Genomic DNA, 27,686 nt, shown 5'->3' on the forward strand with positions numbered 1-27,686 from the left:
TCATGAGATTGAACCTTCCTGTGTGGAGTTTGCATGTTTTCCCTGTGCTTGCGCAGGTTTCCTCCGGGCACTCCGGTTTCCTCCCACATTCCAAACACATGCATTTTAGGTTAATTGGCCGGTCCAAATTGTCCCTAGGTGTGACTGAGCAAGTGAGTTGTCTGTCTCTGTGTGGCCTGCGACTGGCTGGCAACCAGTTCAGGGTGTCCCCTGCCCACTGCCTGAAGATAGCTGCAATGGGCTCCAGCACCTCCGCGACCCTACTGAGGATAAGTAGTGCAGATAATGGATAGATGGATAAATTAGTGTGATCTATCTAGTAAGACTGGAAAACGGCAATGGAAATAATTTCAACCATTTTCAAGCACTTAACCCAAAACGCAAGCATTTTCTGACCTTGAGAACACTATTTAAATAGTCATTAGTTGCAGCCCTAGGACCTGTATAATACATCCGCCTGTTGAGAGTCGCGACAGATGGAAAGGGAGCGTGCAGCATAAAGGCTCTCCTCTTTGACTGCTCTGGCAGTTGTCTTCCCAAAATAGCTTGCGTTCCGCAGCCATATATGTGCAAGGCCTCCAGCAGGCGCCCGAGGAGGTATCATGTATCTAGGCCACACAATACAAACCGGCCGGCCTACCGACAAGGCCTCTCCGAGGGTCTGCACACAATATGCATCTCACCACGTTGAACCGCGAGTGCCTCCTGCATCTTTTCTCCTTTTTGGATAAAGACAGCCGCAAGAGTTTGTCCCTTACCTGCACGCGACTGCGAGACGTCTTCTTGGACCCACGTTTGTGGAACGTGCTCTGCTTTAGCTCGCTCTCGCAGTTGAGAAGGGACAATTTTGTGCTAGGGGCCGCATTGCGTCACCTGTCCGTTTGCTGGCACTCCAGCAGGGTGCTGCAGGTGTGCAACGTGGAGGACTGGTTGAAGACTTCCTTCCAGAAAGACATCTGCGGCAAACACGACAGGCTGGTTAGCGACTTCCTAGCTCGTGTTCGCTACATGTAAGTGTTTATGTGTGTCAGACGTTTTATTGATTTAACAGGAAAATGTATTCCGTGAATTCCAGACTACGGAGCGCACTTGCCGAAAAGCAGCGTGCTCAAATTTAGGAACAAACTACAAAAGTGATTGCAAAAACAAGCATATACTGTAGGATCTGGACTACAGCCGCTACACCCTCAGTCGTCTCCTAGCAGCTGGCTTAGAACTGGTGCGGACTGGGCAAATCCGACCATTTAATCAAAACAAAGCACAGCAAGGACCTGTGGCGGGTGATGACGCGACGTAATTTCTGCTTAGTGCTCTGAATGTCAAAGGGAAGAAATTCAGTAAAGCGGGGCTAAACAGCGGGAGTAATTGTGACTCTGTTTTGTAGCCAAGTGCCTCATCGTCTAATTAGTGACGTTCATGTGTCAAGACCAGAACGGAAACAGGACCCACTTGCACGACGTTTACCACACGTTTTATTAAAAGAGAGAGAAAGGGCTGTGCCCACGATCCGGTGTTCACTGGGCACAGGAAGCAAATCGCTCTTGTACTCGGATTGTGATCCGAACACGGAAGTGGATGTTCCGTAGCGAGGGATGGCGATGTCAGGGTCAAAACAGGTCGTAGCCGGAGACAAACGGGAGCAAAATCGGGACAAGCAGGAGTCAGGGGTCGAAAAAAGGCTTGCCTTGAAAAACAGAGGTTCGCAGACGGACTGACAACAGGGGACGGACAGGACTGGGTTCAAATAGTCACATGGAGCCAATCAGAATCTGCGGCGGGTGGCGCCAAATGAGCAGGCACAGCTGAGTCACATCAGTAATCATGACAGCATGAATGGATGAAGGAGATTCCCACTGTCCCTATGGAGTAATATTGCAACCTTGGCAGAATTAGAGAGGAAATGTTTAGTACAGAAAACTCATTGTCTAGCGATTAAGACACTTTTGTCTGCAGGAGTCAATATTCATTAACTGCATGAACATATATACACGATTGCCACAGAAATATTTTCAAAACAAAACTCAATGCACTGCACTGGCTAAAATACAGAAGCCAGATTTTTTAGTGTAGTAGTTACAATACATGGTCTCCTCTCTATAAAGTAGTCATGTTTATTTGTATATCTCTTAATCACAAGGAGTCTCAAAGACTATTGCAAAGTACAGACTATTATAACACCACCCCCTGATCTAAAACCTACATGAGGGCAAGGAAAAACTCAAAAACCTCAACATGAGGAAAATGAAGAAACCTTGAGAAGGGACCGCACGTGAGGTAATCCCCTTCCCCTTGTTACTTATCTATAACACAAGGGAGGGGAAAGTCCAAGATCACGCAACTGATCATGCCACACTACTTTCTACTTGTAATACTTTCGTGGTAATAACAATAATATAGTGATCGTTATATATAATAACATTATTTTTTTAGACGTTCGTATCAAACTGGTATCATTTTGCCTAATCAGTAAAAAAAAAAGAGATCTCCCCTTCAAAAACATAGGTGATCCTAACCCTAACCCGAACCCGAACCCTAACCCTGTTGTAAGATATGCATAATATCTATTAAAAGAGTGCTCTGGAACAATTTTTGTAATTCATCTATTTCTATTTTACTGCACATGGCGTGCCGCCAAAGGCTTTGACGTCTTCTTAAGTGACTCACTGGGAAATCTTGGCCTGTTTTGTCCAACAAAAAGCTATTATCCTTTTTATGAATGCCAGCGGGTGGATAGTATGGATACGTAAGTCGATTGTTCCTTTATTATCGAGAGGAAAATAATTTATCTCCTCTGCTCGTCATTATGCCTCATAATGAACAAATCACCTTTGAACAAATCATTTGAAAATGGAGGATTTTCGTGAACACCCTGGATGATGCAGGCACATGCCCTTGTTAGGAATCAGTTTTTGATAGAAAAACAGGCGGATGCAATGGAATGTTTCTTTTCCAGAAAGGTGTAATTAACACTCGCTGAATGGTGACAAAATAATTAGTGGCAGCTCATGCACAGGGCTCAGATATCAAAGAAAAGCTAACATGTGATTCAGTGAAGATGACGGTGCTATGTCATTACCTTTTCATTATCTATCTATCTTTAGTCAAGGTACCAAATTGTTAATGTTTTGATTGGGCCGGGCCGCGAAAACATTTTGAGATCTTAAACCGGTCAGTGTTACAGTCGACTCAGTCATTATGAAGCGCACGAGATTCTGAACTGAATTATTAAGGCATTGTGGGAAGTAATTTGTTCATTCAAAACTGTTTGAAGAGAACGGCATTGTGGGAAGTGATTTGGTCATACTGGCATTTATCAATCAATGCATTGCTATACTTACAATGCAGAGAAAAAGTGAAACATCATTCTCTCTACTCCAACATATCCGGTTCTGTGACTAAAAATCATGTGATAATGAGGTAAAACCTAACGATTTTTCATGTGTTATCTGGATCCCTAGTGGTCTTGTGGATAAGATCCAGCGCATTCCATGCTGCGACCTGAGTTTGAATCCTGCTATACCCAATGTTTTTAAAATGGGATGCAGTTGTATGCAACTGTATGTAATTGTGATCAGTGGAATAGAGAGCACTACCTTGTCGCAGTCTGGGTCCGATTCTTTTGTGAACAACTATCTACTACTAGTACTACTACTACTATACTATGGTTTAGTTAGGATTGGGTGCTCTTACCTTTGCCAATACACCACAGACACTTTAAACAGGATTATACTTGGACCATTTTTGCAGTCACTTTTAACTGTGTTTTATCTTTGTTTTTATCTTATTGCCTTAATTCAGCCATGTCCTTAGTCCGGCCCCGGGGCCAGTTACGGCCCGTGATTATATTTTTACTAACCCGCCGCCACTATCATAAAATTATTGATTCGTCGCCGGCCAGTAAGGTTGACCGGAGTACCAAATACATTTGTACCAAAAAACAAAAAAAATCGCCATTTCACCAGATGATGGCAGTAGCCCTTTGGCCACATTGACCTTGGCTTTCTGTGAGAACCAACGATCCCCTTTCTGACTGTAAATTTTAAAAAAAGGCAAGTTGACTGTGAGGACCACCGCTTCAGGACAAGTGGAAGTTGAAAAACATTGCCAAATTTTCCAAAAGACTGTGGTTGTTTTCATAGAACATAATATCAAGAAGCGCTGCCAGGCAAACGCACGGACTACAAAAAACTAACTGGAAACAAACACTGTAAAAGGTGAAGCAACTAGAAGCTGTTTTAACGCCATAGCAGTGCTTTTTACCGGGACCCTCCGGTTTAAATGAAAATGCTACAAATGCGAGCTACGAGGTCAAAACACTGATTACCAAGCACTGCAAACATTTCACGGAGGGAATTTATTAAAGAATGTTCAAAGAATACCAGGCTGAATAGTTGGCCCTTACACATTTTCAACTTACCGAATCTGGCCCTTTTTCTGAAAAGTTTGGACACCTGAACTCATCTTGAGTTCATCTTGTATTTTCATCTTTTAATATTCGTAATATTCTTTTAGGTACGTATACATGTATATAGTTTCTTAGTTTCTATTTTTAAGCTGGCAACTGTGTGGACAGCAAAGTAATGTGGTTCTTTACTGTGCATATGACAGTTAACACTTTGAATTCAACCAAACTTGGGAGGATGCATTCCACACAAAAAGGCACATCTTGTCATGTGAAGAAGCGCAACTCATTAGCTCTTTGCAGGGACGTCATGATGTGCTAAGGTTGCACTATTTGTGCCCTAGCTGTCATGAACCAGAACAGGATCAGGACCCAAATGCGTGACGTATCTCACACAAGCCTTTTGTTTCACGGGAAATGGGGAGTCATGCACGTTGGGCAGGCTTCTGGCGTGGAAAGACTGACGAGAACAATACCGATTGCCCGAGTTGATATCGGACAGATGGGGTCGATACCAGACAGGATAGGTAATGAAACAGGATATCGAAAATAAACAAGACAAACCAGACAGGAACGAAAACTGGAGAAAATAATAAACAGAACAAAAATAGACAGAAACAAAACTGGAAACCGAAATTATATAGGACAAAAAAAAAAACGGGAACAATACCGAACAGGAAATTCCAACAGGAACAGGACCGTGTTGAAACCCACGTCTTGCAGGGCAGAAGTTTGTTGACGGGCTGACAAAAAGGAACGTGATAGCACTGAGCTTAAATAGCAGGGAAGCCAATCTGTCAACGAGCCGCAGCTGGCACCACTTGGGCGGGCCACTTGGGCGCCATGGCAACCATGACACTAGCCCTTACTTTAGTTTTAATTCTACGCGCCTAATAGTCCAATGACCCTTGAATATGAACATTAAATCACAAAAGATTTTTTGGGGGTGCCTTTAAAACATTTTCATTGCCTCAAATCTGTTTGGCGTCATCAAAAACTAACACAAGGGGTTGTGGGGTGTCAAATATTCAACCATCATGACATTTCCAAGCAAAGAGTATTAGATCGCTATCAGGGTTGGGTAGGGTTACTTTAACTGGATTACTTTCAATTACTTTTGGATTACTCCAATACCAAATATGCTAATAAAAGACAAAAGAAACTAAATAGGCAGCACGGCGGCGCAGTGGTTAGCGCTTGTGCGGCACAGTTCATGTCATGGGAACCTGTCGTGGGTTCAAATCCAGCTCCAGACTTCCTGTGCGGAGTTTGTATGTTCTCCCCGTGCTTGCGTGGGTTTCCTCCGGGCACTCCGGTTTCCTCCCACGTTCCAAAAAAACATGCATTTCAGGTGAATTGGCCGGTCCAAATTGTCCCTAGGTGTGAATGAGCGAATGAGTTGTCTGTCCCTGTGTGCCCTGCGATTGGCTGGCAACCACTTCAGGGTGTCCCCTGCCCACTGCCCGGAGATGGCTGGGATGGGCTCCAGCCCCCCCGCGACCCTAATGAGGATAAGCGGTACGGCTGATGAGATGAGAGATGAGATGAGAAACTAAATATGAATAAAATGATGACTTACAACACGTGGTAAGCTTTCTCTCCTGGCTTTGATCTCTTTGATCTCCGGCAAAACTAACATAAAATGCGACAGAAACAAAATGAAAATAAATCCAAACAGCTTGAGTTGTCTGTCCCTGTGTGCCCTGCGATTGGCTAGCAACCAGTTCAGGGTGTCCCCTGCCCACTGCCCGGAGATGGCTGGGATGGGCTCCAGCCCCCCCGCGACCCTAATAAGGATAAGCGGTACAGCTAATGAGATTAGATGAGATGAGCTCGCCAACATCCTTTTTGCCGTTCCATGTATTCCGTTACTCCCCAAGCCTGCACAAAATTTAGTAATTTTATTCATATTTACTTTCTTTTGTCTTTTATTAGCATATTTGGTATTGGAGTAATCCAAAAGTAATTGAAAGTAATCAAGTTAAAGTTACCCTACCCAACCCTGATCGCTATGGATTGATACTAGCATGCGTTTACTTGGATTGGATCGATAGCAATTTTCCACGTAACGCCCACCCCTTGAGCACGTACCACCATGCACGCCACAGACAAGTGACGCAGCTGCAAGGCAAATGAAGGGTGGGGTTGGGTGGGCGCATGAATGACCCTGTGTTGATATGCTGTTCAGTGACATTGGAGACGAGCTGCAAAACCAGTCCGAACTCGAGCTGTCTACTTAGTCTGTCTGCTGTATTTTTACGCCTCCGAGTCTGATAAAACACTCCCCGAAATTGTTCGCATGACAAAAGAGGAAGGGAAGGTTCGAGATAGGGCCTCAGCCCCACCCATCGTCTGCAAGCAGGTGGAGCTTACAATTGACTCTTTGTTGTTGTCAGAGGGTTGAACATGTGCGTCTCTTAGTGCCCTCCCTCCACAGAGGCTTTTTATGGAACAAGATGAGCTTAATTGCCTTCAGGCACAACACATTTTGATTTATTGGCTGTCACAGCACAAAAATTGTGACAGGACTAAAGTTTTCAAACATAATTGGGTTATAGTTCAGGTTCTCTCAACAATCAATTGGTCAGTCAGTCCATCAATCAATTCAAGGTAAGATCTTGGGCCCGAATACGGCCCGAAATTCAATGTCAATCATTAAGTCAGGCCGGCCAGGCTTCTCTCTCGCCGTTTTTTTTCTCCCCCTTTGTGGAGGATCTGCACAGCATGCACTTACTTTTACTCAAATGATTAATTAGATAAAGACATTTTTTTACCAAACTATCAGTTTGACTCCAAATCACTAAATCCAAAGAAATTTTCATCCTTAGTGTTTGGGTAAAAGATGCGCGACTTCCTCTTTCCACCTCCCTCATGTCAGACGTCATTTCTGCTTTTCACCAATGGCTTACAAGCTTTACAAAATTTGTTTCTGCTTTTCAGCCAAATATTTAACTGTTTGCAGCTTGTAATCTGTAGAATTTGACATTTTTTCTGTGCCATTTTGTTCAATTTCACTTTCGTTTGCTGCACGTCTCAGAGATGCGCACTTCGGCTCCAAACCGTTTATTTAGGTGCTGCAATTGCAGTGCACACTAGATTTGAGGGACCCGGCCCAGAGTAAACCCCAAACTGTGTAGTTCAGTAGGATTGCAGTTTGGCGCTGAAGTGCGCACGGCTGAAATGAAGCTTTGTGTTTACTTTGGCGGAAAATTAAGTTTTGGGTTTATTTCGGGCTCAGTTATCAAATCAAGTGAAACTGTCGGGTTTGGACAGGTTTCGGGTTTATTAGCTATATATACATATCTATCTCATCTCATTAGCTGTACCGCTTATCCTCATTAGGGTTGCGGGGGGACTGGAGCCCATCCCAGCCATCTCCGGGCAGTGGGCAGCGGACACCCTGAACTGGTTGCCAGCCAATCGCAGGGCACACGGGGACAGACAACTCACTCGCTCATTCACACCTAGGGACAATTTGGACCGGCCAATTCACCTGAAATGCATGTTTTTGGAATGTGGGAGGAAACCGGAGTGCCCGGAGGAAACCCACGCAAGCACGGGGAGAACATACAAACTCCGCACAGGAGCTGGATTTGAACCCACGCAGGAGGTTCCCATGACCTGAACTGTGCCACACTAGCGCTAACCACTGCGTTGAGTTTTTCCTTGCCCTCATGTAAGTTTTATATCAGGAGATGGTGTCATGATAGTCTGTAGTTTGCAATAATCTGTGGTCTGCGCAGCCCTTTGAGACTCCTTGTGATTATCACAAATAAACATGACTCATACCTGTCAACCTGTACGGTTTTGCCGTACAAAGTACGTTTTTTATTCATTTTAATACGAGTACGACGTACAAGGATATCTGTACGGAAAAACGCAAATTTGTCAATCGCATGCATCTGCCGCCTGGGGATTTCCTATCATGCATCATTCCGGGAAAAAATATATGTGGTGTACGATTATTTTGTATTTTGTACGGGCACGGAGCCGTGGAGGTTGACAGGTATGATGACTTGACTTGACTTAACTAAAGCTTCTTTAAACTTCTGTAAAGACACGCTATTTTAATTTAATTTTGTATTTTATCTTGTTGCCTTAAATAGCACATCCCGACTTTTATTTTAAGTAAAACAATATCGGTCTGGGTTTCCTTAATGTTCTCTGGATGATTACTACTAGTTAGCAAATACAACTACAGAAGGAGCTATGCGAGCGGTGCCTGGCCTGTGTCGTCATCCATTCAACATATTTAATACTGCAAGGCGATGTTTGACGGGATTCAGCTAATGTTTATCTTGTGCTTTTCTCAGCATGGTGCTAAAACGATAGGACGAGCCACATTTAGCCCACAGAACATTAGTTTGACAAATGTGCTCTAGCGGGTACTTTTGAAGAGCCACCCATAAAGAAAAAAAAAACAAACCTTGTAAACAATTTCCTTTTGAAGCACTTGGGACTATGATTAAAAAAAGCACGAATGCTGAAATTAAAAAAGGACTTGCAACGAGTGGGAGGCTTATATAACTTTACAACTTGGTTGGGTTTCACATTAAGGAGAAAGTGCCGGGAATCTTCAGTGCTCTGCTTTCAAATTTTCTGCGCATTCCGGTCAGGCAAAAGCTGGCACGTTGCTGCACGTGGATGCGGCGCTATCCCACGCGCCGAGGTTACTGGGGCAGCAACCGCCACACTGGCAGTCGGCTGCAATATGTTTGGCTCACATGTGGCAAAGCGCTAAGATTATGTAAGTCTTTATGTAAGCCGCGGTCGGTGAACGTGAACGACACGGCTCGCTCGTCTCTGCCAGTGTCACGGATGAGATTTGCTTTCCCCGTCGCTTTTGAAGCGATGTTTTTTAACAGGTTGGCCGCGGCCCAAAGGTGGGTCGTGGTTTCGGTAGGTGGCAAGGGGGAGGCCTTGGCAAAATAATACTTGGACAGGGGGTCGGCAACCCTCTGCTCGGGAACCACATGCAACTCTTTAGCGCCTCCGAGTGGCCTCCCGAGTACTTTTCTAAAACTTTTCACAAATTGAAAGAGATTGGGGGGGAAATATATTTTCTAGGACAGGGGCGTCAAACTCAACTTAGCTTGGGGGCCACATGGTAGAAAGAAAAACTTTCACAGGGGCCAGACTTGAACATTAGAGAGAGAACGAGAACATTACAGAGAGAGAGAGAGAGAGAGAGAGAGCGAGAGACAGAAAGAAACTAAGAGAGAAACAGAAAATAAGAAAGACAGAGAAGGACAGAAAGAAAATAAGAAAGAGAGAAAGAGAAAGTGAGAAAATGAAAGAACATAAATAGAAGAGAAAAAGAAGAGTGCAAAAGAAAGAGAAAAATGCAGAATAAAAAAGAGACAGAGAAAGAAATAGAGAAACATGAGAGAGTGACAAAGAGAGAGAGAAAAAGATAAAGAGAGAGAGAGTGTAAGAGAGAAAAAAGAAAGACGAGAGATAGTGAGGGAGACTGATAAAGAGAAAGAGAGAAGAGAAAGAGATGGTGAAAGAGAGAAAAAAGAAAGAGAAAGAAGTAACTGAGAGGTAGAGAAAAGGAGTGACAGAAAGAGAGGAGAGAATGAAAAAGTTAAAGAGAGGAAAAAGAAATACAGATAAAGAGAGAGAGAGAGAAGAGAGAGAAAGAGAGAAAGAGAGAAAGACAGAGAAAGAGAGAAAGAGAGAGAAAGAGAGAGAAAGGAGAAAGGAGAAAGAGAGAGAAAGAGAGAGAAAGAGAGAGAAAGAGAGAGAAAGAAAGAGAGAGAAATAGAGAGAGAAAGAGAAAGAGAGAAAGAGAGAGAGAGAGAAAGAGAGAGAAAGAGAAAGAGAAAGAGAGAAAGAGAAAGAGAGAAAGAGAGAAAGAGAGAGAAAGAGAGAGAGAGAGAAAAAGAACCAGAGAGACAGTGAAACAGTGAAACAGAAAGAAAGAAAGTGAAAGGGAGAGATAGAGAAAGAGAAAGACAGTGAAACAGAAAAAAAGAGAAAAGGAGAGACAGCGAGTTAGAGAAAGAGAAACAAAAAGACAAAGGGGAGGAGAAAAAGTGAAAGAGAGAGAGGGAAAGAGAAAGAGAGAAAGTAATACAGCTCCAGTTGCTTTGTGAGTGGCGCCTGGCTTTGCCAACATCAAATGGACATATTTCAAACTGCAGCTGACTTTCCTCTTGTGCTTCCCTGGGTGATGTCACGCAGGCCGAGTTAAAAACACCAGCGGGCCTGAGCTGGCCCGCGGGCCGCAAGTTTGAGTTATTTTGTTCCAGGAGAACAAACACAACACTTCCATTTTCCAATGCTCTAAAAATCTCGCTATGTTTCTTGGTTTGTCTATTCCCGTTCGGCCCCACATTTGTGGCCTTAGCCGTTGCCCCTTTTCGTTGTTTTTTCCTCGGTTAGCATGGCTGCTCATTGAGTGTTTTTCGGTTGGCCAGCCTGAACCCCTCCCACACCCTCGTTAGCGGCTCTCTGTGTGTATTTTTTGCCGGTTATCCCCTTTTTGGCTTGTCACCATTACTACATCCACCTGCGACACATCGCTTCGGCATTCTCCAGTAAAACTACCAAAACTCAACTTAAAACACTTGTAACCTCTTTGACTAATCAACACATGCATGAACATGGCGACTTGTTTGATAGGGTGCTGGTGTTCCTCCGATGACATCACAGAAAATTTGAAATTATACAGATGATTTTATGCCAAAACCTGTACTATTTCCCCACATTTTGCATGTATAAAAAATCGGGATTACTTTTAAACTCACAACCACAAATTGCAAGTCATCAAGCATCCTGTTATCGTTCTGTCCGCTTCAAGAGCACGCCCTTTATTTATGAAACCTACTTTCGATGAAACATTTTGTCCCAAAGGGACGCGGCGTGAAGCAAAAGCAGGCTGCAACCTATCACTGCGCTTTATAACCGAAGAGATCATATTGCAAACCCTCCGATTTTCCTTTTCGGCACGTGTGTGTCGTCTTTGAGCTATAAGCCCTCTATTAGCTTGCTTTTTTTAGTTCAGGAGGCCTGAGGAGCAGTTCTTGGTAAATACATACTCATGCCAAGCAGCATTGTTTATCTAGGACTAGTGGTTGTCAAACAAGACTAATCCCACTTTATTTTAGTGTGTAACAACAGCTTATGACAGGTTATGTGGACTGAAGAAGGGATAAATCCAAAACTATGTTAAACTAAACAGCAATCTACCCAGTGATGTGTAGTCAGAATGTCACCATTGAAATATAACACTTAAAAAATATTGAATGGTTACATTTATTCCGTTTTAAAGGTTCAGCGTGCAATATCTGACCACGAGATATCGCTGTACTGCCTTTTGCGACTGAAACCAAGTTCTTAAAACAAAAGGCAAATTGCAAACTCCAGGGTATTAAAGTGACTAAAATGCATCATTTTTCTCTCATATCTCCCAGTAAAAAGTAAAAATGGAAAAACAGCAAAGAAAAATGAAGGAAAATAGAAAAGAAAAAAGGCCTCAAAAGAAAGAAATTAGAAAGAAAAATCAAATATTTAAAAAAAGCAAGAACACTAGGAGGAAAACAGCGAGAAAAAGAAAAAAGGAGGAAAGAAAGAAGTAAATAATAAAGAAAGTAAAGAATATCTTCTTTTTTCCCTTCAAAACGGGAAAAGAAACCACAAATCACGATCGCACAAAAAACACGTCTGAGTAACAATCTAGCACTATTCTCCACAGTAGGGTTGCCATGGCACTGCCGTATAGAAATATAGGGCGAACATTCTATGAGATGTACCCCTCGTTTGCGTTTTCTCTCGGTGCAGAAGTAAATATGAGCTTGACTTTGTAATCGCCATCTTGAATGGTCACATGATTCAAAAACATATGACCTAGAAAAATTTGAAAACAGTGCAACTGAAAACAGTATAAGTTAGCGGAAGAACGGCGCCATTAGCGATCTGTAAGTCGTCTTTGCATAATTCTACTACACACAGTTGGCAGCAGTTGTGTGTCGGGCTTAAAATTTGAGAAATGGATGTGAATTACCGTATTATCCGGATTATAAGGTGCATCTTAAAAGCCTAAATTGGGCAGAAATTTGAAAGTGGGCCTTACAACCCGTTATATTCCGCAAAATACAGTGGACAAGAATGGAAATGCTGGAAATTCATACAGTATTTATACATATGTGTTACTTAACGAGGTTTTTCAGTATACTAGCATATTTGTGCAATGATCGATCAAAACATTGGTGCAAAATATCAAAACAATGTATGCAACGGGAATCGAACCCGTGTCAGGGTGCTGAGAGCACTGATACTTAAATACCAGACCACCAGTGATACGGTTGACCTACGAAAAAGCATTAGATCTTATCTCATTAGTACACACTTTTTAGTCATGGTGCCAGAAACAAATGTTAGAGAATGGAGAACACAGGAAGCTGCTCTAAAAGATAGAAATGTGTTGGGGTCCGGTGCGCCCCTTTCCACCAGAGGCCGCCAAATGGGCTTGAAATTGGGACACGTGTGTCCACTTAACAAACACCTGTTCCTTATTACCCTAAGGCTTCATGAGGACATTTTAGACAATTTGATTTCCTCGTTTCTCACCAGCCATACTGTCAACACCTTTGCCAATTCAATCTTATTCGTGAGGTTTGTTTTCTGTTTTCTGGTTCAGACAGTTTTATTGTTGTTTGTTACTTTTTTGAGATTTGTGATTAAATACCATCATTTTTGAGCATTTGGCCAAGCTTTCCTGCGTTTGGGTCCACTGCAAATCACAACAAAATAAACGCAGAGTCTGATTCATCATCAGATACATCAAAGACTTGTTTCACTAATCATGTTTTGCGTTAGTCTTTCAGCACATCATTCTATTTTCTCGACTCTCGCTAACATTCGTTCCGGTCACCTTAAAAATAGTGTGATGACGAGATAAAATGTCTTTTCATATGTCATCTGTGTCACTGGTAGTCTGGTATTTAGGTTTTGGCACTCTTACCGCTGCGATTCGGGTTCGATTATTTGCTGCTCACATTATTTTTCGACTAACATATGACGTAAAATGCAACTGTTACACACACAACAAATACGGGAGTTTTTATTCCATGCACCTTTTAGTTTGGTGCGCCTTTGTATAAGAGAAATGTCTGACAAAGACATGGGGATGCAGGAAATATAGTAGTTCATTTTTATGGCTGTTTTAGCCCATACAAAGACAAAATCAATGCATAGATGCTAAGTACTTAGCTTGGCTTTTAACGGCATTTAGGTCCTTAGCTATGCTGTAGCAAAGCTTTGATGCTAGGTCCTTAACCTGGCCTGATGGCCTTTTGATTTTTGCATTCCGGAGATGGAATAAGAGCTTGCTCTGTCCACTCCACGCATCGGCCCGGTATTGCAGTACCTCCGGGATCGGTGCATTCGCAATGATCGCAACAAGGCTTTAGGGCTAGGACCTTAGCTTAGCCTTTTGGCTGAGAGTAAGTGTCCCGGCTCATAGGCTTTGTAGCGTATAATGAACTGACCGATAACGGATAATGGATAATGAATAACGAAGATAGATCAATAACCCTTAAAAACCCCAAAACCCCGTACAAAGACAAAATTGAGTGTAGTTTTTCAACTTGAGGATGCTGGTTCTAATCAGGTGCACTCTGTAGTCCAAAATCTACAATACCTAAAATGAAAAAACACTACAGGGTAACTGATGAATCATCTGACATGTGCTCTAGGTGCCCTAACCTGCTATCCCTAAAGCTATCCGGCTGCGGACACCTCACGGACGAAGACGTCATCGCCTTGCTCAAGAGCTGCAGGAAGCTGCGTCGCCTGAACCTAGAGAACTGCGTCCGCATCACGGACCGGGTTTTGCACGGGATGGCGGCTCACGGCGCCAGCCTGGGGGAGGTCAAGGTGGACTTCTGCAGGAACATCACGCAAGAAGGGCTCAGAGTCATCCGAGAGAAGAGGCCGGAATTGAAGCTGAGCGCCGAGAGAAGCGCTGGCATGATTCCGGACAGTAAACCCGAGAAGGCGCCGCAAAGGAGAAGCTTGCAGAAACTCTTGGAAATGTCTTGATTGCGTTGCTCGTTTCCCTGTGATTTTTACTATTTATTCAGAGTGTGATTTTTTTACAGGCATTTGTCTTTGTTTTCTACTTCAAAATTAAAAGATTGTATTGTATTTCTATCCTTTTTTTTATCCGACCATTCTGCAAAAATAAAATTAAGAGAAAAGACCTCGGCAACCTGCAAAAAAAAAAAACTTTAATTGTACCTCCTTGGCAGCATTTACTACTTTCCTATTATTCGGGTAGTGGTTCTCTACCTTGGGTACATGTACCTCTAGTGATTCGTAAAGGTACTCCTTGGGGTCTGTGAGATTTTTTAAATACATTATATAAGAACCATCCATATTCGATAATACATGCAAGATATTTGTTTACTCTAGTACCCACAAGAATTTGAAGGACAAAGTATCTTGCAATTTTCAATTGGATGCTAGTAATGATGGCTGACATTTGAGCTAATACTAGCTTGCATTAACACAGAGCGAGCGGCACGGTGGGCGAGTGGTTAGCACGTCCGTGGCACAGTTCTGAGGTCATGAGATCAAATCCAGCTACCAGGCTTCCTGTGCAGTTTGCATGTTCTCCCCGTGCCTGCGTGGGTTTCCTCAGGGCACTCCGGTTTACTCATGTCAAGTCAAGTCATGTGTATTTGTATAGCTCTTAATTACAAAGAGCTTAAGCTTAGATTTAAACATTTCCACTGAGGTTGTAAAAACTTTTAACAATATAGAAAATTCAAATACTTCCACGACAGCAACTTTTTTAGGACAAAAGTCAAGTGAATCAAACAAAGAATGCAGCCATGTAACAAAAATACAAATATTGCATTGTATACATTTGATAAAATGCTTCTGCATACAATAATCATCGAATAATGAATCAATTAATTTTATCTGTAAAACCAAAATCCCTAATATTAATGTTCTATGAAATACGTACTTTCAAAACAGAGTGTTTCTTTATGGTGTGCGCGCCTTAAAGTCTAGAAAACACATCCCATTTTAGTGCACAATGTTTTGAAAATGAAGTGTAAAACAGAACAAATAAAGTGTAACCACAGTTGGATACAATTTGAAAGTTATAATGTAGGTATAGTCCCACGACACAATGACTGTAGTGTCATCTATGTGTCAACGAGCTAAACCACCAAAGAGGGACCGTGACCACACTGGACATGTAACTGAAGCTTTAATTCCTTCTCCAAATGGTGAACACTGCAAAACTACATTGGAATGCATTGAGATCATGTGCCGATAAATTCACAAAAAGCCTTCTCTACTGTTGACGGTCCCTGGCCTGTTCTTGGGTCGTGCCAACTTTGCCACCAGTCTTTTCCTTAATGTTGTCGGCCTAGCCCTTTTTCGGTCTTCGTCTCCTCCTACCCCCTTGGACTGAGCCCTGGAGGATTATCTTTGCCAGTCCTGATGATCTTGTGACGTGACCCTACCATTGAAGTTTCCATCTGCGCACAGTTGACGACAGTTCTTCATAGGGTCCAATGTACCCTCTGATGGTGTTGCACACCGTTTTGTATGTCACATGGGCTAAATAGATGATGCCCTGAAGTTTCCTGAAGCATCTTATCTCCATGGCCTGGATTTTCCTTTCCAGTTTTGCTGTGAGAGTCCATGTCTCACAAGTGTAAAGGAAGATGATGGTAACCAGCGCTTGCATTAGTCTTGTCGTTGATTTCACTGCTATGTTCTTGTTTCTCCAGATGGGTTTAAGTCTGGCAAGTGCGGCTGTGGTATGAGCTATCCTGCTCATTATTTCTGGTTCTGACCCCTCTTCTGAGATGTGTGGGACTACTAATGATAAAAGAACAGGAAGTGACACGGTAAACCCTGGAAGTCGTATTATTTCTCTCTGATTTTCAAACTCATTCTGAATAAACACAAAACATCAATGTAGAATACTTTCTTAATGAACTTATATCTGTATTTGTCCTTCTATTACATTTAAACCCAGAAACCTATTTATCAAAGAAAAACAGTTGCCATAATGACAACACAGTGACAATTTTGTTATAGTTAAAGTTAAAATAGAAAGACAGTATAGATCCAAAGACAATGGCATCGATCCGATCCAAGTACTCCCTCAGTATCGACAATATCGATATTTGAAATGATCGGCCCACCCTTACTGGAAAGACGTTTTGAGCTAATCTCCATTTTAAAGACTCGATCGCCATAAAACGTTATTGTCACCTTAGCTCACCCCCGCAGACACGTCAGACCGTGTTTCTGCTCACTTACACGGCACCTTCTGTCTGGCTAATATGTATGCAATGCTAGCCCCCACGCTAACAGAGCCCCCAAAGACAGAAAGCGAGGCTGTTGCTGTGAAAAGGGCCAATTTGCTGGAATATCATTTCATTAACGATTGGAACAAAGCCACACTGTGAATATAACAAGTGTTTTTTGTGCCGTGAACAAAAGACCAAGTGTCACACATAACGCGGTGTCCGGTTTCGATGACGTCCTCACTGATAGGCGGTGGGTAATACGAGAGGCTAATTAAGAGTGACACGACTATGGTTAAGAATGCTGAGGAAATCCTACAACCGTGCTACCTTCATAATAAATGTTATACTATCTTGTGGGATTTTAGACTGGGCAAGAACGATCTAACGTAATCCTGCAAGAATGGTGTGGAAATCTGAATGAAATAGGCCGTATCGCAGAGTTTATTGTTGCAAGACACAGTGAGTACCACATCTCATTTTGTGTGTTTTGTTGCCATTTTTGCCAATTATAATGCGTCCCAGGAAAGTGAACGATAAGGAAACATGGAAAACAGTGACAACAACGTTCAAGTCAAAACATTAAAATAATGTGTAATAATAGTCTGTAGTCTGTACTAGTCATTGGTCTGCGCAGCCCTTTGAGACTTCTTGAGATTAAGGGCTACTTGACTTGACTTGACTAAGGCACATCAAAGCGAGTTTCGGTGAAGTTGCAGACACGAAGTTTAGTAAAAAGTGATTTAAAGCTCCAAACATCTGCAAAATCTCTTTGAAGACATCACCCGCAGACAAAACCTCTGAAATAAATCTTTTCATGTCTCTTATGAGAAAAACAGTCTTTATAAACCTCTCTTGCAAGAACACTCTCCTTTAAGCCCTGGAGCCTCTTTACACCAACAGGCTGACTTATGAGTATTAAAACATTTTTAATTAGAGTGGAAACGGACGTTTAAGTCCCATTTTCAACCAACTTGCTTATATTACAAAAATAATTTGCAGCTTTGGAGCTGGTTTGGTAAACACTAAATATTTTACAAGTTTTGAACTGCCCATGAAATGAGAAGCCCCTAAAGTGTGCAGCAGATTTGGAATACAAAACTATTTTCCACATACAACATTTATTGTGATTCCAATGCGTGAATGTAGATTCCAACACAACTAACCACTCCTCCACCATGCCACCCCCTTATCTATTTATCCTGAAAGTCTTACTGTATTTGTCTTTATTAAATGTTTACCCTGGAGTGCCATGTCTAATGACATTGCATACAATATTTCACCACATTGTTATCCATGAAAATAAAGACAATTCAATTTAAATAGCTATGACACTTCTTTTTTTTCCCGATTTCAGATTTGGAATAAGAATATCAGGTAATGGGCTAGCATTCATACACAAAGAAAAATGATCTAAAACACTCTGGAAATGTGAAAACAAAGCTAAGGTGTTGACGTGTTGGGGCATCTCTAGAAGGTTTCAAACAATGTCAAGTAATTTTGAGACCTCCTCTATAGTAAATGATTATATTTACCGTATTTTCCAGACAATTACGGTTCACGGATCCCTTGACCACTTGGGTCGTAGGGTCCCAACTTCCTTTACACCCTGGCGGTGCCCATTTCGGAAACCGGAGTGCCCGGAGGAAACCCACGCAGGGACGGGGAGAACATGCAAACTCCACACGGGGAGGTTGCGGTAGCTAGACTTGAACCCCGAACATTTGCATCGTCGAGTTGAGCGCTAACCACCCATCCGCCGTGCCGCCTTCAATTATAATGGTAATGATAATAATAAAAATAATAATAACCATACAACAGTATAATAGCCATGATAATGGTTATGATAATACTAAATAATTAATACAATGTTGTCATGGTTGCAATGGCGCCCAATTAGTCCCCGCCATGTGGCGCCAGGTTCTGTCACGGTTGCCACGGCGCCCACTTGGCCCCGCCCACTGACACCAGCTGAAACGTGTTGACAGATTGCTGCCGTACTACTCAAACGCGGTCTTGTGAGTTGCCTGGTGTCAGAGCGTCTGCGAAACTCCTGCTAGACTCTGTGTGATATGCCAAGTCCTGTGAATCTCCGTTTTTGCCTGTGTTTTGATTCAGTTTTATTTTTGGCCCCTTTTGTTTGATTTCAATCTACTTCCGTGACCATCGATCCCCGGATCGAGTGTGCGTGCATTCATCTTCTCCCCAATAAATTGTGAGTACCGTATTTTCCGCACTATAAGGCGCACCTAAAAGTCTTAATTTTTTTCAAAAGCCGACCATGCGCCTTATAATACAGTGCGTCTTATTTCTGGATCAACATTAAATCACAAGGTCTCGCAACTTACGCAACAGCCGCCGTCTCGATTTTCCCCCGAACGTAGTCCGCGGTGAATGCTGGGATTTATATACCGGCGTTTCATTGGCTAACCAATGTGTCAATCATCATTTGAATCGATCACTATTGGCTAAAGTTATTCGGAGCCTCGGATAGGCTAGAGGGCCGAAACAAACCCTGCAATTGGCCGAAAAAGATGTGTCAATCATCCGTTAAATCGATCACTATTGGCTGAAGTTATTCAGAGCCTCGGATTGGCTAGAGCGCCAAAACAAACCCTGCAATTGGCCGAAAAAGATGTATCAATCATCCGTTGAATCGATCGCTATTGGCTGAAGTTATTCAGAGCCTCGGATTGGCTAGAGGGCCAAAACAAACCCTGCAATTGGCCGAAAAAGATGTGTCAATCATCCGTTAAATCGATCGCTATTGGCTGAAGTTATTCGGAGCCTCGGATTGGCTAGATGGCCAAAACAAACCCTGCAATTGGCCGAGTTTAGCAATGGCGTAGCAAGCTTAGCAAGCTTGCTAAAGTACACCATAAAGAAACATGTTTTATTAGTCTGTATTTGCAAATAATTTACTCTCCTGGACTTACTTCACTCACGGTTGTAAGAAGACCATGATTGCGTATCATTATTGAACGTGAGAACTTAGGTGAGCTATGCGGCTTTATATTTTCCCGGGATCTTGTTTTAGAACGATCTTGATGTTGCTGTGATGAGTTGAGTGAATTAAACTCAATTCCAAGTGTTTATTGTCATATGCACAGTAAAGTTGCGAGCGAAAAAGAAAATAGAAACTAAGGAATGGTTGACATTTCTTGAATCCCAAGACTTTAACCTTCCGAATGATTTTTGAAATGATGCATTTGAGTGACGTCGTACGGACACCGCATCCGCACGTGTCTACGACACGTATTTGCTTCTTTACAAGCTTTGGGAATGTTAAGGGGGTAATCAGTTGGACTGAAACATCTGACTGTTTTGTCGACGTTCCCATTGTAGCGCCTTATAATCCAGTGCGCCTTATCTATGGAAGATATAGGACCAAAAACTATTTTTTGGGGGTGCCCTATAACCCGGTGCGCCCTATAGTGCGGAAAATACGGTAACGTTACGCGACTGGGTCCTCATTCGTGTTTCCTGTCCTGGTTCATGACAGATGTAGCTTCAATTATTTGTAAATCTGACTGTGCCTCAAAAAACACAAACTTCACAACACTGCTGTTCTATTTCCTACACTCATTTGTATTTACGCCTTAGCAGAGGTCTCTTATCTTAGCTTTAACCACGACTGAGCTTAATAAAACATTAAGCCCTGATTCACTTTTGTATTTAGTGACACTGGGCCCGAAACACGAGTTTATTCCCTCAATTCCTCATCCAAACAATTGACAGGTTCAGTGGAAAAGCCAGAGTGGGAGACTGTGGTTTATTATTCAAAATTATTAAAAAGGAAGAGAAACTCTCAAATGGACCGAGGCCGCCATGGTGAGTACTTCATTTGAATGAAGCGCACGCTTCAAATCAGGGCAGTTGCACTAAAAGGCTAATTCTAAGGGAGTTGATTGAATCAGTTCCTCACGCTGTATCAGACTAACTAATTTCATTAAAAATCAACCGACAGATAAGGCAAACCCCCGCTAATCATTTTAATTTGCTGCTTTGCCTCCGCTTCACAGTATCGGATGAGGATGCTAACGATCGAGAAAGTGATGTCGTTGCTAAGAAACAATATTTGAGTAAGAAACACTTTTAGGTACATACTTGTTAGAGTACATTTTCAAGTATAAGTTGTGAGTTCTTTCCCCCCAAAAGCTTTTTAATACGACCAACCTGGGAAAAATTAGTCGACAAGACCCCAAGGTTGTTTTTGGCGATGTATTGGAAAACATTTAAAACGGACTTTGTATTTTGGGTGGAGACTAGATTTGGACCACATGAAATGGTTGTTTTTCACTAAATCTGGTCTTTGTTTTATTTTTTCACCATTCTTTTTCTTTCCAACGACGATGTTAATGAATAGACTATCACTATATTAACACACCAACACCTTAATACTACAGACGGTGCCGTCTGAATTTGTTCGTAAGTTGCTTCAGTACTATATTTTGTATGTTTAAGGTTTATGTGAGTATGTTTAAGGCTTGTATAGGTAATCTGTATTGTTTTTTACTAAAAAATAAATATTTCATAAAATAATATGCTCCATAAAGATAAATAAAGTGAAGTTCAACTTGCTTTTGGAAGATGCGCTTCAAGAGGTCCTCTTCTGTGATAAATGCGTTCTGACCATTTTCTCAACCGCATCAAGCATTCTTATTCCACTTTCATTTAAAAAGAAGAGGCTCGACTCTTCTTTACACTTTACACTCACCATATTGAATGGATGCACGAGATAGTAAACAATAAAAATGTCTTAGCGTGCTGGAGATGGAGTATAGAATGTTTACACATGAACTCGGAAGAGGAAGCGGATATCTTCTTGGGGTGGATGCTGGGTGATCTCTACAGCGCTGTAGTGGTGGAAAGAAGCACCACAGTACTGCCCTGTACTCGGAAAAAGGTGCACACAATACAAAATCTAACTGAAAAATCACTTTGAATAAACAATATTAATAATAATATTATTGATAATATTATTTATAATAATATTGTTCCTGACAAGTTTAATTCTGGATTTATATTGTATTTTTCCTATTTCACCTAAAAAAAAACTAAAATATAGTAAAATGTGAAAAATATGTTAATTCTGACGACAGAAGAGTTGTCTTTCGCAGAATAGAAATTAAATTATATCAATTATCTCTTGTAAGTTCTAATGATAGAACTTACTAAATTTAAGGCAAATTTAGAAAAAAACAAAAAACTGGATACAGCATTCAATTTATTGAGTCATTAGGCTACCTATAATTCCTGAAACCATGACATTGTTTAATAGTTAGTTAAAAATCATTTTAATATGAATCCTCCTTTAAGTTTATTTAAAAGGAATCGATTCAATCAGCAAGGACATATATTATATTTCAGGGTGAGCAAACATGTTAGAATACTACCGTATTTTTCTGACTATAAATTGCTCTGTATTATATATAGTTACACTGGTTAATAGTTTCACACATAAGTTGTACCAGAATATAAAATTATGGTAAAACGCCGATTTATAGTCCGGAAAATACAGCTAAGTAAGTATTACTAACGCTCCTGTTTTATTCATGGCTGGGTCCAATGTGCGCCTCAAAACTGACGGGTTAGCTAGGCTAGTAGACACAATCTCCAGACAAAAAAACAACATGGCCCCAAGTTGGTAAAGCAGGTTTTCGCAAGTGGAAAAACAATGTTTGAAAGGTCTGAAATTTCTGCCCTAACCTGTAACAGTTGCCCCCACCCAAAAACCAAAATTCCTAAACGTTTAGGTCAGGGGTGTCAAACTCATTTTAGCTCAGGGCCACGTTGTAGAAAGAACTCTCACAAGGGCTGGTCTAGTTGATTAAAGCAAAAGACAAAAAGGAAAGAGAAAGAGAGAGAGAGCGAGAGAAATAATCAACAATAAATAGAGAGAGGCAGAATGAACGAAATAAAAAGGAGAGAAAAAGAAATAGAAAGATGTCGAGAAATTAAGGGACAAAAAGAGGGAGTGAAAGAAAGTAAAGGGATGGAACAAAGAGTGAGAAAGAGACACAGAGAGTGTAAGAGTGAGAGGAATAGAAGAAGAAAGGAAGCGAGTAATAGAGAGAAAGGGAGATGGAGACGAAAAAACAAAGAGAGAGTAAGAAAGACAGAGAAAAAGCAAGACAGAACAAGAGAAAGAGAAAAAAAGAGAGGAAGGGGGAGTAATAGAAAGAAGAGAGGCACAGAGAGAGAAAAGAGAAAGAAAATGAGAAAGAGACAGAGAATGACAAAAGTGAAAGAGAAGGGAAAGTGAGAGACAGAGAGAGAGAGAGAGAGAGAGAGATCAAGACAGAAAAAAGAGAGAGTAAGAGAGACAGAGAGAAAGCAAGATAGAAAAAGAGAAAACACAGAGAGAGAGAAAGAGAGAGAGAGAGAGAGAGAGAGAAAGGCAAAAAAGAGAGAGTGGTAGAAAAAGGGAAGGAAAGAGAGAGAAAAGAGAAAGAAAGAGGAAAAAAGAGAAAGAGAGAAAGAAAATGAGAAGACACAGAGAGAGAATGACAAAAGTAAGAGATCGAGGAAGAGAGAAAGAGATAAAATAGAGAGAACTATATAAAAAAGAAACAGAGATAAAGAGAGAGAAAGAGAGAAAAAGAGGGAAAGAAAGAGAAATAAAGAAAAACAGCTCCAGTGTGTTAGAGAGTGTTGCCTGGCTTTGCCAACATCAAGTGGACATTATTAAAAAAAATGACTCGTTTTCACCTTGCGCCTCTCTCAGCGTCGTCTCACAGGCCACATTCGATCTATTGGCGGGCCTGATTCAGCCCGCGGGCCGCATTTTTGGCACATGCGGTTTAAGTCTTTGAAAGCGTTTCATCGCATCACAAATCCCTCATTTGCAAAGCTAGTATTTCAAAGAAAAATCCCATTTCACATTAGTGACCTAAAAAATGGTTTTCCATTTTGTTTAGACTGTTAGGCGTTTACGTGGTTAGCACGTAGGGCAATTTTAACTAGGGAGAAAAGGCACACCCTTTTCAAAAAACGAGAATGCCTGCTGTCATGAGCCGTCATGATTTACACACGCTGGACTAAAACATTGAGGAGGTGAAGTCAAAGCCAATTGCATGCTGATGATTCACAAGGTCTGACGGCTCGGTGACGCCAATGGCACAAGGCCTGCACTGTGAAACGTGAGCTGATAAACAGACAGGATGCAGTCAGTGATAGTGGGGAGTCAGATGGGAAGGGAGGGGGCATGCAGTAATTGTCGAGAAAAGCAGAAGGGCGAAGGGTTGCGGTTGCAGCCCAGAAGCCTAAAATCAGCAGCTTCCTGACGTCCTTATACGGTCAGCAATGGGAGTTTTTTCCAGTATCTCTGATTACTCTCACTTTGTGGAAAGGAGTAGGAGGCACATGTTGGGGGAAAGGTCAATGTTAGGGCGGGAGGACAATAATAAGGGGGGATTCGTATGAATCGTTTTAATTTTGGTTTTAAACGACAGTGTGTAGTCTCTCAATCAGGGCCAAATCAAGCACTTTTTAAGGACTTTCGAAGCTAATTTCCCAATTTCTCCACTACCATTCAAAGAAGAAATCCAATGGGAAACAATCCATAGTCCTGTTGTTTGAGGTCACTGAGTGCTGCTTGTAGGAAAAAGAACGCCAAAATTTGATACACAGATCCCTCGGTTTCAGGGTTAATGGGGACCAGAGTGTAAATCCGCCAAGTAGCGTCGAACCTTCATAAAAGCCCTAAAAGGGTTAAACTCATCAAAAATAACAATCATAGATCTGCAAATAATAACACACAGCACATAATTGCAGTTAAATAAATGATTTTATTGACAATATACTAAAATAAAATAAAACTGGAACTCCTTTCAGTGTAACCAAGCAATTTAGAGAGCGGCTGCGCGATAGCATCATGTATCCTCGAATAGAGACAGATCTCCATGATGATTAAAATGAAGCCGTCCGGATCGTAGCGGTTTTCTACGAGTTGTTGCAAGTCATCTGTTTTATGTCTAACGGACCTGTCGCTGGCAAGATACAGGGTCTGAAAGGGTGGCTTCAAAAAGCGGTTAGCCTAGCCGTTAGCGGTAGGCCGGACAGGCACCTTGCCTTCTCCCAATTCGCTTCTGAAACCGGATACTAATCCCACAATTGATCACAATTTTGTTGCTCTTCGGACTTTCCTGAGAATTCGATGTCGTTAAAAAATTTAATTAGCAATGTAATGATCTGCTAAAAGTTAGCACCTGCTATGCTTCCCAGTTTGTTTACGGAGGCAGCGTTCGCCCGCGGTTTGACTGACAGCTTACACCAGTCTGTCAGAGTCCCACTTGTAAACCCAGAGAGTCACACTCACCCAACACAGTGCGGACCTCCCTTATCTGTCCCTGCAGTGTTCCGCCTGACAGAATACAATGCACAATACAATGATATAAATGACAATGAAGACAAAGTCAATCCTATTGAAAACCTGTGAAGGAGGGAACCAGGGATAACCGAAGCTCAAAGTAGCTAGGGCTCCCCGTAAATACTAAACCAGTAAGTATCATTCACTGAATCTGGCATAGGAAATTAAGATAGGGCAAGGTTCGCACAGCAGGGAAATCTGATATTTTTTGCATGCGACCTGTATCCGATCTGTTAAAGTCCCTATGAACAGCACATCAGACCTAAATCCGATATATCTGACCTTTTGGTGAACGGCCGAGACGCATTCACGTCATCGATAGGCCACAGACGTCACTATTCTGAGAAAGTAATTAACGGAATGCGAGGTTTTGGATTTACTTAATATTTGGCGTCTGTTCAGCCTCCGGTAGCACATTAACTTTCACATTTCTAGATAGGCTCCGCCGTTAACATCCATGAGTACTTCCGCAAACACTGAGCGCATTGTGTGTGACATCACGTGCCCTCTTGTGGCATTCACCCAGGAGATCAAGTCCTATACAAGTCACATTCGGTCCCACAAAAACGTCAGATTTCACCCGAAAAAATCTGATTTGAGCATCAAGATCTGCAGTGTGAAGTCTCTGAGCCCCGTCTCGCTGCCGTCTCTTTCTGGTCTATACTGTATCAAAACTTACTTTTCTTTCTGACATTATTTTACTTCATTTGATGCTTTGTCCATCGAATCAAACTGCTGAGAAACATGGCAGATATTTCAAGTATTTACACACATTTCACCCAAATTCAAATACTTTTTAAACCTTGAAAAGACAATATTAAAATTCAAGCATTTTCAAGGTTTTCAAGCATCAATGTATTGTATAGTGTAAAGGGTGTCAAACTTGTTTTCACCGAGGGCCGCATAAGCTTAATGGCTGTAAGTTATAAATGTAACCAAATCCAACTGAATATTATGTAAAATAAATTTAACTATTGTTTCATGTAAGATACCTCTGATTTGATTAATTAGTCATAAAGTCATAAACATCATGGTTGCGATCAAACGATGTTGCTACACACTCGTATGTACGTTTAAACTAGATATAACAAAATATTTTTTTAATATTTTGGAGACATTTGACATCTCATTCAATTGATATGGGAAACCCTGCTGTGTGGGGTCGCTAAGCAGTCGCTTTATGGGTATCTTAATTGACGGGCATTGTGGGAAATGTAGTTTTTTTGGGTCAAAGCACTCTTTCAACCCATTTATTTTTAGACGCTCAACATTTTAAGCTCTCGCTGGGTGCATAGAAATGATGTGTCCCCCGGGCCATTAGTTTGACACCTGTCCTCGTGTCCTATAAAGCGCAAGGAAAAATACAAATTACGGAGACTCACAGTGCCAAAAACGCACCATTTTGCTTCCCTTTTTTTTTCTTAGCTTCTTTAAGTACCTGAAAATGATGTCAGCTCCCATTAGGCTCGTATTGTGGAATATAAATGCTAATTCCACAATTTAGGTATTTTAAAAAAGCACATTTGTCTGACGTAATCGATTTTGCTTATTGTTTTTGTTTCTTTTTATCACTTACCTTTTTTACCAATAGGAGGCGCTAAATTATTCATATTGTTCCCTTAAGAGCGCCTAGTTTATCTGTTAGGAAGGTTTTCAGGGGCCTGAATACCACCATTTACCACGTCAAAATAATAACAATCATAACAATCATAAAAATTCAATATCATAAAATGCCTGGAGAGCATGCTATACTACAAGCATCTGGAAGTTTAAAATCCTTACAAAGTAGATAAATGGTAAACGGTAAATGCTCTGCATTTATATAGCGCTTTTCAAGTCAATGAAGAGTTCCCAAAGCGCTTTACAGTGTGCTTCACACTTACTCATTCACACACACACTCACACACAAATAGTGGCTGTGCAGTCATGCAAGGCGCCTACCTGCATATTGGGGGCATTAGGGATTCAGTGTCTTGCCCAAGGACCCTTCGACATACAACACGGGGGAGCCGGGAATCGAACCTGCGACCTCTTGATCCCAAGACAAGTTTCACAGTGATTCATATCTAATATGTTGCTAATATAAATCTAGTTTATTGTGGCAAAAAAGCAACACAATTTCACTCAAGCTAAAAAACCGTTCTGGTTTAACCTTCCAACACTTGGACTTATTGACCTCTAGGTAGTTAAGCGCAGAAACCACATCAAAAGTAAGTAAAACCAGATACAGAACAATTTTTGTTTTGCAGGCAATAACTTGCCAATTTTTTACCAGCCTTTGTGTCATCCAAATTTGTGGTTGGCCACGATTGGAAACATTCAACCATCCGACTCTAAAAAGTCAAGAGGGGAAAATAATGTTTTACTTATGCAGGTTGAATGGTGTAAACTTGCAGGAAGTAGATGGTTTGTAAGTATTTAGGTTTGTGTGTGGCAGCAGGGTGTTTCGGAGGAGGATCTGAAGAAGAGGGTGGGTGAAGGGTGCAAGGCAATGGGTGTGCTGAACGGATTGTTCGAATGTAGAGATCTGCGAATGAATGCAAATCGAGGATTGAATGTGTTGTGGTACCAACAGTGACGAATGGCTCAGAGGCACGGGGTTTGAGTGTAAATGAGCGTAATAGGTTAAATG

At 41.6% G+C, this 27,686-nt stretch overlaps 1 protein-coding gene and 1 pseudogene across 2 annotated transcripts; both read left to right on the forward strand.

Moving 5' to 3' along the window:
• The first annotated feature begins 565 nt into the window (after positions 1-565).
• fbxl22 (F-box and leucine-rich repeat protein 22) lies at positions 566-14,641 on the forward strand. Of its 2 annotated transcripts, XM_088339314.1 has the most exons (3): positions 566-597; positions 648-1,010; positions 14,104-14,641. In XM_088339314.1, the coding sequence occupies exons 1-3, from the start codon at positions 566-568 to the stop codon at positions 14,447-14,449; spliced, it is 741 nt and encodes a 246-aa protein (XP_088195440.1). In that variant the 3' UTR covers positions 14,450-14,641. The 2 variants fall into 2 exon arrangements, with proteins under 2 accessions (XP_088195440.1, XP_088195441.1); XM_088339315.1 differs by lacking the exon at positions 566-597 and having other exon boundaries at positions 647-1,010.
• LOC148362692 (U2 spliceosomal RNA) lies at positions 13,641-13,797 on the forward strand (annotated as a pseudogene).
• Positions 14,642-27,686: the final 13,045 nt, after the last annotated feature.

Source organism: Urocampus carinirostris, chromosome 7 (assembly GCF_059441175.1).
Source record: "Urocampus carinirostris isolate Australia breed hairy pipefish chromosome 7, RoL_Ucar_1.0, whole genome shotgun sequence".
Lineage (NCBI taxonomy): Eukaryota > Metazoa > Chordata > Actinopteri > Syngnathiformes > Syngnathidae > Urocampus > Urocampus carinirostris.

Excerpts from the sequence above, each read along its gene's own strand:
- fbxl22 (XM_088339314.1), top strand. The coding sequence starts at position 566 with ATGTGCAAGGCCTCCAGCAGGCGCCCGAGGAG. Across the intron at positions 598-647 it reads TCCAGCAGGCGCCCGAGGAG|GCCTCTCCGAGGGTCTGCAC; the intron begins GTATCATGTATC and ends CCTACCGACAAG. Across the intron at positions 1,011-14,103 it reads CTAGCTCGTGTTCGCTACAT|GTGCCCTAACCTGCTATCCC; the intron begins GTAAGTGTTTAT and ends CATGTGCTCTAG.